This window comes from Protomyctophum bolini (genome assembly GCF_963924005.1).
Source record: "Protomyctophum bolini genome assembly, chromosome: 10".
In the NCBI taxonomy this organism is placed as follows: Eukaryota; Metazoa; Chordata; class Actinopteri; order Myctophiformes; family Myctophidae; genus Protomyctophum; species Protomyctophum bolini.
The window spans coordinates 17,234,491-17,249,489 of NC_137871.1; the positions used below are offsets into that span (position 1 = coordinate 17,234,491).

General features: G+C 42.7%; 3 protein-coding genes across 3 annotated transcripts in view; all 3 read right to left on the bottom strand.

The window, feature by feature from the left end:
- LOC308322173 (protocadherin gamma-B4-like) overlaps window positions 1–14,999 on the bottom strand; it is a gene marked incomplete at both ends in the record, with an annotated part of 149,917 nt that overhangs the window by 133,747 nt on the left and 1,171 nt on the right. The window lies entirely within an intron of this gene.
- On the bottom strand, window positions 128–1,891 carry LOC308322874 (protocadherin gamma-A4-like; the record flags this gene model as incomplete). The annotated part of the gene is made up of 2 exons (XM_080774363.1): window positions 128–1,470; window positions 1,873–1,891. The coding sequence occupies 2 exons, from the start codon at window positions 1,889–1,891 to the stop codon at window positions 128–130; spliced, it is 1,362 nt and encodes a 453-aa protein (XP_080630489.1).
- LOC308322875 (protocadherin beta-15-like) lies at window positions 10,234–12,705 on the bottom strand (the record flags this gene model as incomplete). The annotated part of the gene is made up of 1 exon (XM_080774364.1): window positions 10,234–12,705. The coding sequence occupies one exon, from the start codon at window positions 12,703–12,705 to the stop codon at window positions 10,234–10,236; it is 2,472 nt and encodes an 823-aa protein (XP_080630490.1).

Consider the following 14,999-nt stretch of genomic DNA (forward strand, 5'->3'; position numbering starts at 1 on the left):
CACACACACACACACACACACACACACACACACACACACACACACACACACACACACACACACACACACACACACACACACACACACACACACACACACACACACACACTTTAATGGGATACATTTTTCAACTCACCAAAGTCGACATCTGAGAAATTTCCCCTGATTTGTTCTCTCGCTGCAGAGTTAGAGTATCATTCCCAGAGCTATCAACGCTCACCAAACTTTGATTCATAGGCTGCATGTATTTGATGTCACTGCTTCTGGAGTCCATCGTCCTGCACACCTCGTAATTGTAGACATGAGGGAGAGTCCCTGACCCCAAAGTATCTGAGTAACGTGGTGGATAATATGGAATCACTGGGAGACTGGAATGATAGAGGCGGGACTGTTTCCATCTGTATATTTTCACTGATATAATCACTACTAAACACGTTATGAAGAGAAAGGAAACTACAGCCAAAGCCAACACTAAGAAAAACGTCAGGTTGTCATTGTACTCCTTGTCGTGTGTAAAGTCAGTGAACTCTGAGAGAACTTCAGGGAAGCTGTCAGCCACCGCTACGTTAACATTGACTGTAGCTGAACGAGAGGGCTGTCCGTTGTCCTCTATTATAACAGTCAGTCTTTGTTTCACAACATCTTTATCAGTGACTTGACGGATAGTTCTTATTTCTCCATTCTGTAATCCCACTTCAAACAGTGCCCTGTCTGTGGCCTTTTGGAGCTTATATGAGAGCCAGGCATTCTGTCCAGAGTCCACATCAACAGCCACCACCTTAGTGACGAGATAGCCCACATCTGCTGAACGAGGCACCATTTCAGCCACCAGAGAGCCCCCACTCTGGACTGGATACAGAACCTGGGGAGCGTTGTCATTCTGATCTTGAACATAAATTAGCACTGTTGAATTACTACTAAATGGCGGTGAGCCTCCGTCTTGGGCTCTAACTACTATTTTGAACTCTTTTATTTGCTCATAATCGAGTGAGCGTACAGAGTGTATCACTCCTTTTTCGGCATCAATAGAGAAGTATGTGGACACCGGGTTCCCGTTAATCTCGCTGTCAATAAGGAAGTATGATATACGAGCATTTTGTCCCATGTCTGGGTCAGTTGCTTGAATCCTAAGCACCGAGAGCCCCGGGGCATTGTTCTCAATTACCTGAGTGCTATATAAACTTTTAAGAAAAGTCGGGGCGTTGTCATTAACATCGGTTACGTCTAAAATAACAGTTTTCCTGCTTGATAAGGAAGGGAATCCCTCATCAGTGGCAGTGAGGGTAATGTTGTAACAGGATAGTTTTTCTCGATCAAGCGTTCTGTCTGTAACCAAAGTGTAGTAGTTTCGGAGAGATGTCTTAATTTTAAAAGGGAGATTTTCATCGATATTTAAACGAACCTGTCCATTTTTACCAGAGTCTTTATCATGAACACTAACTAAGGCAATTACTGTACCAGGAGCAGAGTCTTTTCCCCGAGTACGAAGTCATGCTGACTGTCGGACTGTTATCATTTACGTCTATTATGTCAACAAACAATTTGCTGGCACCTGTCATACCCCACGGATCTTTAGCTTGAAGGTTGATTTCATAATTATGAGAGGTCTCGTAGTCAATCGCTCCTGTAATTTTAACCTCTCCTGTTTGGGGATTCATTTGGAAAGGAGAAGTGGAATCTTCCCGTTGGTGTGTGAATGAATAGGTAACATTGCCATTATATCCTTGATCTGCATCCATGGCACTCACTTTGACAACGACTGTACCAAGTAACGCATTTTCTACGACAGAAGCTTTGTATAGCGATTCCGTGAAAACAGGCGCGTTGTCATTTGCGTCAAGAACATTAACGTGTATCTTAACGGTTCCAGACCTCTTAGGCTCACCGCCATCTTCCGCCGTTAATATCAGGTTGTGCTCACTTTGTTTCTCACGATCTAACAACGCCTGGAGGAGCATTTCTGTGTATTTACTCCCGTCTGCTCGAGTGTGCTGTTTCAGAACAAAATTGTCGGTTGGCTTTAACGAGTAACTTTGCAATGAATTTATTCCCACATCAGGATCAGCTGCACTGTCGAGCAAGAACACAGTCCCCGTTGGCGTGGATTCGCTTATTTCCAATTGAATTTCCTTTTTTGAAAATGCTGGTGCGTGGTCGTTTATATCTTGTATTTCGATTGTAACAGAAAACAGTTCAAGAGGATCTTCCAGTACAATTTCTAGACTGAAACTGCATGGAGATATATTTGCGCATAGCTTTTCTCTGTCTATCCGTTCACTGACAACGAGATGCCCTTTGTTCACGTTCAGCGCAACATATTGGTTATCGCCGTCTATAACAAGACGAGCCCGACCAGAAACCAACCTTTTAACGTCCAACCCCAGATCCTTTGCCACGTCTCCAACAAACAGGCCCTTTCTCATTTCCTCCGGTATAGAATAACGAATTTGTCCGCTCACAGACTGAAATACGCAGAGAAGCAAAATGGACACCACCCAGCACCACGGAAGATTCTTGCTCCACACATCCATAGCTTTAACTTTAAAATTAAATCCAAACCTGACTGAATGAAAATGCAACAGATAACCTTTCTTTAAAAAAAATCCTTTCAATCCATTATGAAATCCATTCAAAGTTAGCGTAAGTGCTTGGATAGATGTGCACCATCCCTTATTTTCTTCAATAAAGCATCGTCTCTGAGTGATCTGTATGCCTATGAGGCTAGTAGTACATGAAGTCTCCTTGGACAACAGCACCACCGAGAGTGAGTGCATAGAACAACACCATGAGCAGCTGCTCTTATCGGTGGCCCAACTGATAAGACGAGAGGACGAGCAGCTATGCTGCCTAAATAATGTATATAAAACTATGTTATAATACCGAGTACTTTGACTGGCAGATCTTTACGAATGTGTGTGTGTGTGTGTGTGTGTGTGTGTGTGTGTGTGTGTGTGTGTGTGTGTGTGTGTGTGTGTGTGTGTGTGTGTGTGTGCGCGCGCGTTCGTTCGTTTCTTATAGCTTTCTCCTCTTGTTTTTTTTTTTCATTTTGGCCCATGCCACTCTGATCTGATGTCTTGGGCTTCCATGTTTGTGTAAACCTGATTTAGGTGACCAATACATATAACCTTTCTATATACTGTTGTAAGGTGACCATGTAGATGTCCCCCTTTGCGTGGGACAGTCAGTCATTTCCTTTTCAGGCGTCCCACAAATTGAGACCCTGTCCCACATTGTGACTGGCAGGCATCAGTGTTAAAATGCCCATAATAGTTACAGCAAGATATAAGCCAGTTAAAATGACATGAGAAATATCCATAAGCTCATCTAATATAGAAACTTAAGTAATAAGTTGCTAACCCAGTCCTGTCCCGTTCCCCGCGTCGCACTTGTCCCACACAAGCGATAGACTATACTTCTGGCCCTCAAATGCACATGTAGACGTAGTTTGGAACTTGTCACCCTAGTGTTTGTGCTCTTTTAAGGTAAGGGTTATGGAAAAAAAGAACCACCGCTCATCCGCTGAAAAAACTTAAGAGAGGTGCTGGAGCCACAAAGGGAACATGAGAAAAAATAAAGGGAAGCTCCGCATACTCAGATCTGCGCACAGTCAATGTATTTATTTAGCAAACTTTCGGTCTATACTGACCTTCTTCAGGTAAGGGTTATACCCTTCTTCAAAAAGTCCCATATAGTCCACAAAAGGGGTGATACTACGGCTTGACAGTGATGTATTATGCACCAAAAGATAATGAATGACTATAGTATGCATGATGTATCTTCATTACACCTGATTATTCTAAATGAGTGACTCATGCAAGCAGTCTGTATAGTGGAAGCAAGGGAATTAGTGTACCTTTCAATAAGAAACTAAACTAAACACCAATGCTTTTAATCTGTCATTCTTTCAGCCTGATAGTTTCACAACCCACCTCCTCCAAACCTCCACCATGTTAAGTAGTAGTTCAGCAATAATATTGTGTTATCTATAGCTGCAGTGTCTTCACTACCAACAGCAGTAGGGGGCAGCAGTAGTCCTCATCATCATATAAACCATATATAGAATGTCTGCAGCAACACTGCATGAAACCACACAAACAATATATATTTAAATATCCCTATCTGATTTCACAGCTATATTCGCACAGCAGATATAGTGACCGCGTGCGCGCGCACACACACACACACACACACACACACACACACACACACACACACACACACACACACACACACACACACACACACACACACACACACACACACACACACACACACACACACACACACACACACACACACACACACACACACAGATGTTTGCAGTTCATTGCAGTGTCTGCATAATGGGGAAGGAACACAGCAAAGGTCTGTACAGCAATAGGTTGACCGACTGTGTAATTGCTTGTTTCAGCACCATGGATAGAGGCTTGGGGAATGGGTATTGTTTTGTAGCTGTGGAGCGAGCGAGCGAGTGTACGCGTGCACACACAGAGAGAGAGAGAGAGAGAGAGAGAGAGAGAGAGAGAGAGAGAGAGAGAGAGAGAGAGAGAGAGAGAGAGAGAGAGAGAGATAGAGAGAGTCGGGCCCTAAAACCATAACATTCTCCACATCATTCCTGACTGTGCATTATTCAGTTTGTGGCTGCACATCATCATTATTCATTTATGCAGATAAAAAGCAGAGTGGAAGCACAGCACATATAGCAGTCAAATAACAGAGGTGGAACTGTGATCATTACCATGGTTTATATACAAATATGCGCGCGAGCGTGCGCACACACACACACACACACACACACACACACACACACACACACACACACACACACACACACACACACACACACACACACACACACACACACACACGTTTGCAGTTCATTGCAGTGTATGTATAATGTAAAAGAAACACAGCAAAGGTTATAGTGAGGTGCTGATCATTGGAAGTTAGCAATGCTCATACTGTTTGAGGTAGAAACCAAAAATAATATAATCTTACCTGCTGTATATGAGGAGGAGGGTAAGACATCCACAAAGGGCACCAGAAAAAAATAAGAAGAAAGAAGCAGTTAGTATAAAGCCCAATTTATGCTTAGTATAAATCAGGTTCATGGGGCCAGTGGTGCAGTATCTGACTCTGCACATGCAGCCAGGTGGAGCGAGATCAATTCGTGGCGGTAGCGACTCGCCACGACCTATTTTTTTACGCCATGGCGTATTCTTCATTATCCGCCGTGGCAGAACAGAATCCGCCATGGCGAGTACAGAATCCGCCGTGGCGAGTTGATCAATTCGTGGCGGCAGCGACTCGCCACGACCTATTTTTTTACGCCATGGCGTATTCTTCATTATCCGCCGTGGCGAGTACAGAATCCGCCATTGTTTTTTTTTTTTTTTGCGTGCCGTGGTGCAGGTTTTTTTGTCCTAGTAGTAGAATTCTCGGAATTATTTCATCCTCTTCTAGCGTAATGGTTAGCGCTCTCGCCCCTATAGTCAAGGCACCGTGCGGGGCCAGGTTCGATTCTTGCAAAAAGCAAAGTTTTTTTTTTTAAAGTTTTTTTTTTACCCGTACATACAGTGTGTGTGCGTGCGTGCGTATACAGTGTGCGTGCGTGTATGCGTGCGTATACAGTGTGTGTGTGTGCGTGCGTGCTTCATCGTATTTATTATTATTATTATTATTATTAATATGCAGGTAATAATAATAAATACGATGAAGCACGCACGCACGCACACACACACTGTATACGCACGCATACACGCACGCACACTGTATACGCACGCACGCACACACACTGTATGTACGGGTAAAAAAATAACTTTAAAAAAAAAACTTTGCTTTTTGCAAGAATCGAACCTGGCCCCGCACGGTGCCTTGACTATAGGGGCGAGAGCGCTAACCATTACGCTGAATGAAATAATTCCGAGAATTCTACTACTAGGACAAAAAAACCTGCACCACGGCACGCAAAAAAATAATAAACAATGGCGGATTCTGTACTCGCCACGGCGGATAATGAAGAATACGCCATGGCGTAAAAAAATAGGTCGTGGCGAGTCGCTGCCGCCACGAATTGATCAACTCGCCACGGCGGATTCTGTACTCGCCATGGCGGATTCTGTTCTGCCACGGCGGATAATGAAGAATACGCCATGGCGTAAAAAAATAGGTCGTGGCGAGTCGTCACCGCCACGAATTGATCTCGCTGTCTCTCCATGCAGCACGTCTCACCAACAACGAAAAGTAAAACAGTGTGATATTTGACTTGTATTATGTTACATCCCATTCCAGCAGGTACTGAGGAAGCCATAGCACTTGACACTTTCAAGTGACATCATTGCAAGCACTGCAGAAAGGTGAAAGAGAAACTTCCTCTGTGACAGGATCATGCACTGTGAAACATTCAACAACTTGTTTGTAAAAAATGAAGAATATAAGGATGCAGCTATATAGGAGGAGGAGTGTGTGTGTGTGTGTGTGTGTGTGTGTGTGTGTGTGTGTGTGTGTGTGTGTGTAACTACCAGTACTTTCCGATAATACAATTGTACTTGCAGTGCTTATAAACTATACTAATTTGAGATGCTGCATGCGATTCATCCGTGTGTCTCCTCCTATGACCCAAATGCGGACTACAAATAAGCCTGTAGCCATAACATGCATGCATGGGCACACATGGCCCCACATTACAATAATTCTGATGAGAACATTATATATTCCTCTTCACTGCCAAGACTCAGCCAGGTCAGTGGTGAACACATGCGCCATAAATGTGTAAGTCTGGACACCTCATTGTGAAATTAGCACCTGAGGGTGGAGGCCCGTTTCAATTGAAACTGGTGAAAAGAAGCGAAGGCCTCCTGGGCACCGCTCTAGTGTCACTAATTAGGCAGACTATATTCATCAGTAGCCTACTTTTGGGCATTTGGTGCTCTTTATTTTTAGCACATGCGGTTATATGAGCATCACATTGACTCTAACACCATGTAGTGGTGCAAAGTAACAAACAAGTACTATTTTGGCTACTTACAATTTTCTTAATTGTTTCCATTTGCTGATATACTTCTACTCTAATACATCTATTTTTTTATTCCACTACAATTAACAGTTTACAGATTTATATTATTAAGAATAACATGCATTTTTTCATGTTCAAATTTCTAAAATGACAAAAGAAATCTACAGATCTACAGGATCTACAAGCTCGCAACGTGTCCTTTTCGCTATGTGAATACAGGTGTGCCTTGAGATTTTGACCTGTCCACCGGTGTTGCTTTGTTTCACAAAAACATTGAACGCACTGTTCTAACCATGCAGAGCATGAGCACAGTATAGTTCTAAAGCTATTTATCTTTGTCTCTTGACTCGTATCTTTACCTGTACCCCTGCAGTTTCAGCTGGTTGCTGCTATGACACCTGAATTTGTCCCTGGGGTTTATATGGGTTCAATAAAAGTTTACAAACATGCATATAGTATGAATATGTCCACTGTTTCGTCTGAAATATATTTTAAAACTGCCCAGGTCTGTCATGCTTTTGGATGTTCTTGTTGACTTAGTGTTTGACCTATAAACTGCATGTTTGTGCCAATCCAGTTGACAATTACACACACGTGGTCTTAAAATAGCCTGGAACCAAAGCACTGATGCGGGCTTAACTACATTACCCATATTAGAGAAATAGAAAGGGCCTGCACATATCACTGAATAGTACCCATGCAGCTTTACACCATGTATACCTATATGAATAAAAAAGAATGTACCTTATACACATTTATTAGTGATATAAATCTATAGGCTTATGTGACTGTGAGTGTCTGAGGTCCTTTATCTGGGGTGCCACTTTGTTATGCAACGGTTTCAGTTTGACCTGATGTTAACGTTTTGGAGTGCCATTAGCCTATTTACAACAATAATGTATAAAGTAAACGTTACAAAGGATTCACCAGAACACTGCAAACACACCAATGACCAATAAAGTGAATGCATCCCATTTCCAAATCACACATAGAAAGAGAAAATGACAGTTAAAATCATCAGTTCACTTATACAAATTCAGACCCAGGCCGGTGTGTGTGTGTGTGTGTGTGTGTGTGTGTGTGTGTGTGTGTGTGTGTGTGTGTGTGTGTGTGTGCGCGCGCGTGCGCGTGCGTGCACATTTGTGCGTGGTTAGGATGCAAGCTTTTACAAACCTATACAAATAATAGTGTGTATTTTGTCTATATGAAGTGAATTAAACTGTGCCAATGTACAGAATTACTCAGAAAAGCAGTGGTTCTCAAACCTTTTCATATCAAAGACCCCCAAATTGATGTGTATACTCTATATTTGGCCACGGACCGAGACCCATCTGAAAATGTTTTGAGCCGGAAGAAGTTTGGGGTTATATATAAATCATTCCAAATTCCAAAAATAAAATAAAGAAATAGCAAATGTACAGTGCCACGATGCAAGCTTGAATATCTGCTATTTTTTTATATCCAACGTATACAATATGGATAAAGACCCCACTTTGTGAACCACTGCAGGGAAGCACTGCAAGTTGCAATTGTTACCCAATGTATCTGTCAAATGTCAATCATTTGTAATAAATTATTGCATCACTGAGTGCAACATGTGACTTAATATCAAGACATTTGTGCCAGAGATAAAAGTAAAGTTGCCTTTCAGTGAAAACTGAAAGGAGTCAATCAAGCAAAAACAGATTGAATCAGTGATTGTGAAAATCACTTGAAAGAATATGGTTAAAACATCTTGTTAGTATAACAAATATAACAAATAACAAATTCGACCCCTCTCAGTTTGCTCAGGGTTGCGGTGCAGTAATATAGTATACTTACTTAAGTATAATTTTGAGATATATTGAGTTTATTGGAGTATTTCCAATTTTCAATACATTTATTTCTAATACATCTCAGATGCAAATTATATTATACTTTTACTTTGAAAACATTACCTTCAGCACTATACATACAGATTAGCTAATCTCAAGGTTGCGATGTGACACATTGTGAGTTTGTAGATCTGCTATAGATTTTTATACATTTTATTCAATTGAAATGGAACATTCTGCATAATGAGTACTTTAACTCAAGTCAGTTTTGAATACCAGACTTGTACTTGCAACAGAGTGTTTCTTCATTGCAGTATTGATATACTTAAACTAAAACATGTGAGTATACTATTTCCACCACTGCAAAGGGCACAACCGAAAGGAGAGAAAGCAGATGAATGATCAAACACTGTAGACAGCCAGGACTGCATTCCTTCAACTATGTCAAAATTAATAGAATGACTGTATAAACACATGGGGGAAATGTCAGAATGACCTTTATCACACATTTCAAGTGCAGTACATGGCAGTAAAACATGGGATATTCCACTCATGGTAAAGCATCACTATATCTATCTATCTGAACTAAAAAGCACGTGTGTCAATCTGAGAATTATGGGTCCATTACCTATACACTCTCAAGAGTTAAATCAACACATTGGCTTTTAATGATAATGTTGAGCACTTGAAGGCATGCTTATTTACACGCACATCGTCAGTGAAACCAGAATGAAGATAGATAGAGCCCACACACACCATTAACCGGGTATACAAAGGATTTATTTTATTTGCGACAACGTTACGAACTCACAAGATATTCATCAGGTCAGTATAAAAAAATGCGTTAACCACTTGAACCAAAACAATATCAGATCTACAAGCTCGCGTTGCAAGGCAATACGTTGTGGAGCTTGTAGATTGGCTATTTTCTGCAAAGTGCATGGTTTGGTTTGGACAATAGAGCAGACCAAGTACAGAGCCGACCCCAGACAACTAAGTATAAAGGGTTTATGTGGATAACACATGCTGAAAATGATACACTGTACAGGTTTCTGTAAAAGGATACCTTTTTAAAGTTACTGTTACAGAGAGACAGATGGATGGACGGATGGGTGGTATAAATGCTTCTCTAAAATGTATCTGTCTAGTGTGTACATGCAGACCTGTGTCAACAGCAACGTATTCAGTCTTTGATAAACAACTATACCACTCAGAAACAGAATGTGTTTAATATATCTATGCTTTCTTACAGTGTCTCCCCAAGACCAGCATCCAACATTGAAACGTTAAATAATGCAAAATATATAATAAATATTCAACACATGCATACACAGGTAAAAGTTAAAGTTTATAGCCATCACAATTTAGATTTATTTCCAAAAAAGGTACATGAGACCAAGGGCCCTAATAAATAGTCTCAATCATATAACAAGCTTGTGGAGCCCCTGGCCTCACCTTCAGACTAGATACCCTGTCTGCACTGGCATGCCTTAAAGTGTTCTTTTGATAGGCTGCACTTCTTTTCTTCAGAGTGTCAGTGTCTACATTGCCGCTAAAACGAAAGTCCCCTCTCCACGAGCCAGTGGTCAGAAAGGAATCATATCGGTCATCGCTCAGGAGGGTCCCACAGCGGCTTACATCTGTGTAGCTCGGGGGGAAATAGGTTGTGGGGAAAACAGGGAGATTGGAGGTGGCTGAACGGTATGCATAACTATGCCTACAGACCTTAAAATAAATGACTGTGCTCACTAAAAGGAGGAGAAGAGAAGAAATGGTGACCAGAGCGATGATCAAATAGAGTGTTAAGTCCTCACTGGCCCGTGATTCGTCTGTGAATTCAAAAAGTTCACTAAGAACAGGCAGGCCATCACCAATGACTATACTGACTGTGGCAGTGGCTGAAAGAGATTCTGGGCTGTTATCCTTCACCAAGATAACCAGTGTTTGTTTTGCTTCATCATCCTCTAAAAAAGGTCGGACAGTTCTGATTTCACCTGTATGCAAGCCTACCGTAAAAAGTTTAGGCTGTGTGTATTTGACTATTCTGTAAGACAGCCATGCATTATGCCCAGAGTCAGCATCCACAGCTACCACCTTAGTAACCAGGTAACCTTTGGGCGCCCCCAGTGGCACCATGTCTTCAGCAATGAAGCCGGTGGATTGGACAGGATATAAGATCACAGGTGAGTTATCATTATTATCGCCAATGAAAATGTTTACTGTACAACTACTGGAAAGAGAGGGATCACCCCCATCCTGAGCTGTGACCTGCATTTGGAAATGAACCAACTGTTCGTAGTCAAAGGGATGTGAGGTGAAAAGTTCACCAGTTTCTGAGTTGATGGATAGGAATGAAGACATTTCTGGTGAGGTGGCCCTGGACACAGAGTACAGTACTTTAGCATTGGAACCGTCATCAACATCCTCTGCATGCACTCTCATTACAAATGTGCCAATGGGTTGGTTCTCCAAAACCTGGGCATTGTATTCATTCTGTATGAAGGTGGGGGGGTTGTCATTGATATCACTAACCATGATTTTAATTATCTTTCTACTGGACAGTGAGGGCAATCCGGCATCGGTAGCCGTCACTGTAATGTTATACTCCGGCTGCATTTCTCTGTCTAGCATAGCGTCTGTCACTAACATGTAGTAATTTTTTACCTCTGACACTAGCTTAAATGGAACATTTTCTGAGATGGCACACTTAACCCGGCCACTATTCCCAGTGTCAAGATCATACACATTAAGCAGAGCCACCATAGTCCCCGGTTTGGAATCTTCATCTACCGTGGCAGAGGCCGACTTCACTGCTATGACCGGTTCATTGTCATTCTCATCAATAACATCAATTATAAGTTTACAGTGCGAGGCCTGACCGCCGCCATCTTTAGCCTGGACATCCAGCTCATGTACACTGGCTTCTTCATAGTCAATGGGCCCTGCCACCCTAACCTCCCCACTTAATGAGTCAATTTCAATGACTCCTCTTGTTTTGTCTGACACATGGCTGAAAGTGTAAGATATCTCTCCATAAACACCTTCATCTAAATCTGTGGCGTTCAACATCGCCACCAAAGTCCCCCTGGCAGAGTTCTCCGGCACAGAGGCTTTATAAACTTTTTGGCTGAAAAGTGGGACATTGTCATTGGCATCTAAAACTCGGATGTGAATGCTTGCAGTTCCAGATCTAGCTGGAGAGCCCCCATCAACCCCATTCATTGTCAATGTGTATTCAGCTTGTGTCTCCCGGTCCAAAGCCTTTTTAAGGACTAGCTCCGGGTACGTGTTACCGTTCATTTGCTTATTTATTTCCAGCGCAAAATGATCATTCAAACTCAATTTATATTCACGAACAGTGTTTGTGCCAAGATCGGGGTCATGGGCGCTCTCCAAAGGAAAGCGCCTTCCCAGAATTGTTGATTCCACTAAATCTAGATGAATATCTCCATTTGCAAATGCTGGGCTGTTGTCATTCACATCTTGAATATCCATAACAAGGCTGTACACTTTCAACGGATCTTCGAGCAGAAGTTGATACTGCAGGGCGCAGACAATCGCTTGCGCGCACAGCTCCTCTCTGTCTATTCGTTGGCTGACTAAAAGAGACCCCGACTCGGTGTCTAATTTGAACAGCTGTCGAGCGCCCTCTGCAACAATCCGGGCTCGGCGTAAAGCAAGCTCCCTCGTTTTCAGTCCTAGATCCTGTGCAACGTTGCCGATAACCGACCCTCGCTGCAGCTCCTCTGCCAGAGTGTAACGAACCTCTCCAAAGGATGTGCCAAAAAGGAGGTTGAATACAGACAATTGCAGCAACCACAGAAGTTGTATGCTCCGTCCTTTAGTTAAAAGGTCAAAGCATACTTTCGACAACATCATTGCGTCCAAATACTAAATATTATGTCGAAATACCCAGCTGAAAATGGTTCTTATCCTCCCTCTCCCTGCTTCTCTAGCAGAGTGTAGCATGACCTACTAGTGAGCCTGTCAGCTTAGATCTCCCTTCCCCCTGCTTCACTTGTGAGCCCCCACCACTGCTATGATATATCTCTCTCTATCTCTCTCTCTCTCTCTCTTTCGTAACACTGACACAGTTAGGATATAACACTGTGGATGGCTCGACTATATGTAAGAGTCAGACTATAAGAGAGCACCACCAAGAGACCAGGGCCTTCATTACATTCTCTCTCTCTCTCTCTCTCTCTCTCTCTCTCTCTCTCTCTCCCCCCCCCCCCCCCCCCCCCCAAGTGAGATTTTATAAAAGAGTGCCACCAAGAGACCAGGAGCCTCATTACACTTGTACATGACATTATTGTGTAACAAATGATCATCATGGAACTGCAATCCTGCCACCACTGTTTGTATTAAGTCACATGCAGGTATCGTTTTTAAAAGTCAGGCAAGTTAGAGCTAAATCACAAGAAAAAGCCTAAACCTGACACACAGTACATGCTAAGTACAGACACTTTCTGTGCAATATATAAATTTCAGACTTTAGAGAACTTTAAGCATTGTATTCAGAGACAGAGGCAAAGTGGACAAGAGGAAAGTACATGAGGACAGGTGGAGTGATGTGCTCCTTATGAGAGGACCTGAGTGATGCTGCTGACATTTGGAGAACAGCAAACAAAACATGCACACATATGCTCATGCACGCATGCTCATGCTCGCACGCACGCACGCACGCACGCACGCACGCACGCACGCTGTCCATGCATGCTGCACATTAGGAACGATTTCTAATCAGCCAATTACAAGGAATATCCTTTAGGACAAGTTCATAACAATATGCTAGTTCAAAACTTCAAACCAAGCGTCAGAATACACACACACACACACACACACACACACACGCACACGCACACGCACACGCACGGATGCACGCACAGCTGTGCATAGGAAGGGCTGTCGCCCTTCAAAAATAGATATATTTTCCCTGTTTGTCAACATCAGTCTTACCTCAGCTGATAACTCTGAGTCTCCAAACACATCTGAAAAGTCAGATGGACTCTTCTTCAGAGTCTGGTCTGCAGGGAGTGTGTTGTCATTGTAAGGCGTGATGAATTTGAAGTCGCTTGTTCTAGAACCGGTTGTCAGGTACGTGTCATAATTGTAAGTGCTACGTAAAGTTCCTGTGCCAGCATCAACCTCTGCATAATTAGGAGGGAGATAAGAGCTGGGGATGGCAACCGCTCCGTCAAACAACATTCTGGGCTTCCTCCTGTGACAAAACTTCACACCCAGGATGATGATAATGAAGGTCAGAAAAAAGGTGGTCATGGACACCAGCGCGATGATTAGATAAGAGGTCAGTTTAGAATTGTTCTCATCATAAGCCATATCTTTCAGTTCTGGAACTTCAGCCAAGTTGTCAGAAATAAGTAAATACATTGCACAGGTAGCAGAGAGAGAAGGCTGTCCATTATCTTTCACTGACACAATGAGGTTCTGTTTCATGCTGTCAGATTCAGAAATGTCCCGCTGTGTCCTGATCTCTCCGCTGTGGAGACCAATAGTGAAAAGCCCTGGGTCAGTGGATTTAACAATATGATAGGACAGCCAGGCATTCTGTCCAGAATCTGCATCCACTGCTATCACCTTGGAAAGCAGAGAGCCTGCTTGCGCTCCTTTGGGGACCAGCTCAGTCATAAAGGAGCTTCCCTCCGGGGCTGGGTAAATTATCTGAGGAGAGTTGTCATTCACATCCATTATGAAGACACTGACAGTCACATTGCTGCTGAGAGGAGGAGAACCGTTGTCTCTGGCTATCACATGGACTTTAAAGCTCCTGAACTGTTCATAATCAAATGACCTCACAGCGTGGATAACCCCTGTGTCTCCATTAACCGACAGATAGGAGGAGACTGGGACCCCGTTCACCTCACCAGGTAAAAGAGAATAAATGACTGTACCATTTTGTCTCCAGTCTGGGTCTCGAGCAATAACAGTGCATAAAGTGGAACCTGGTTTGCTATTTTCAGTGACGTAGGCAATATAGGACAATTCCTCAAACACAGGAAGGTTGTCATTTACATCACCTATTGATATCTGAATCGTTTTATAGGAGGACAGAGGTGGTGAACCCTCGTCAGTGGCAGTGATTGTAATGTTATAATCAGAAACGAATTCACGGTCTAGCAGTCCAGAGGTTGCTATAGAATAATAGTTTT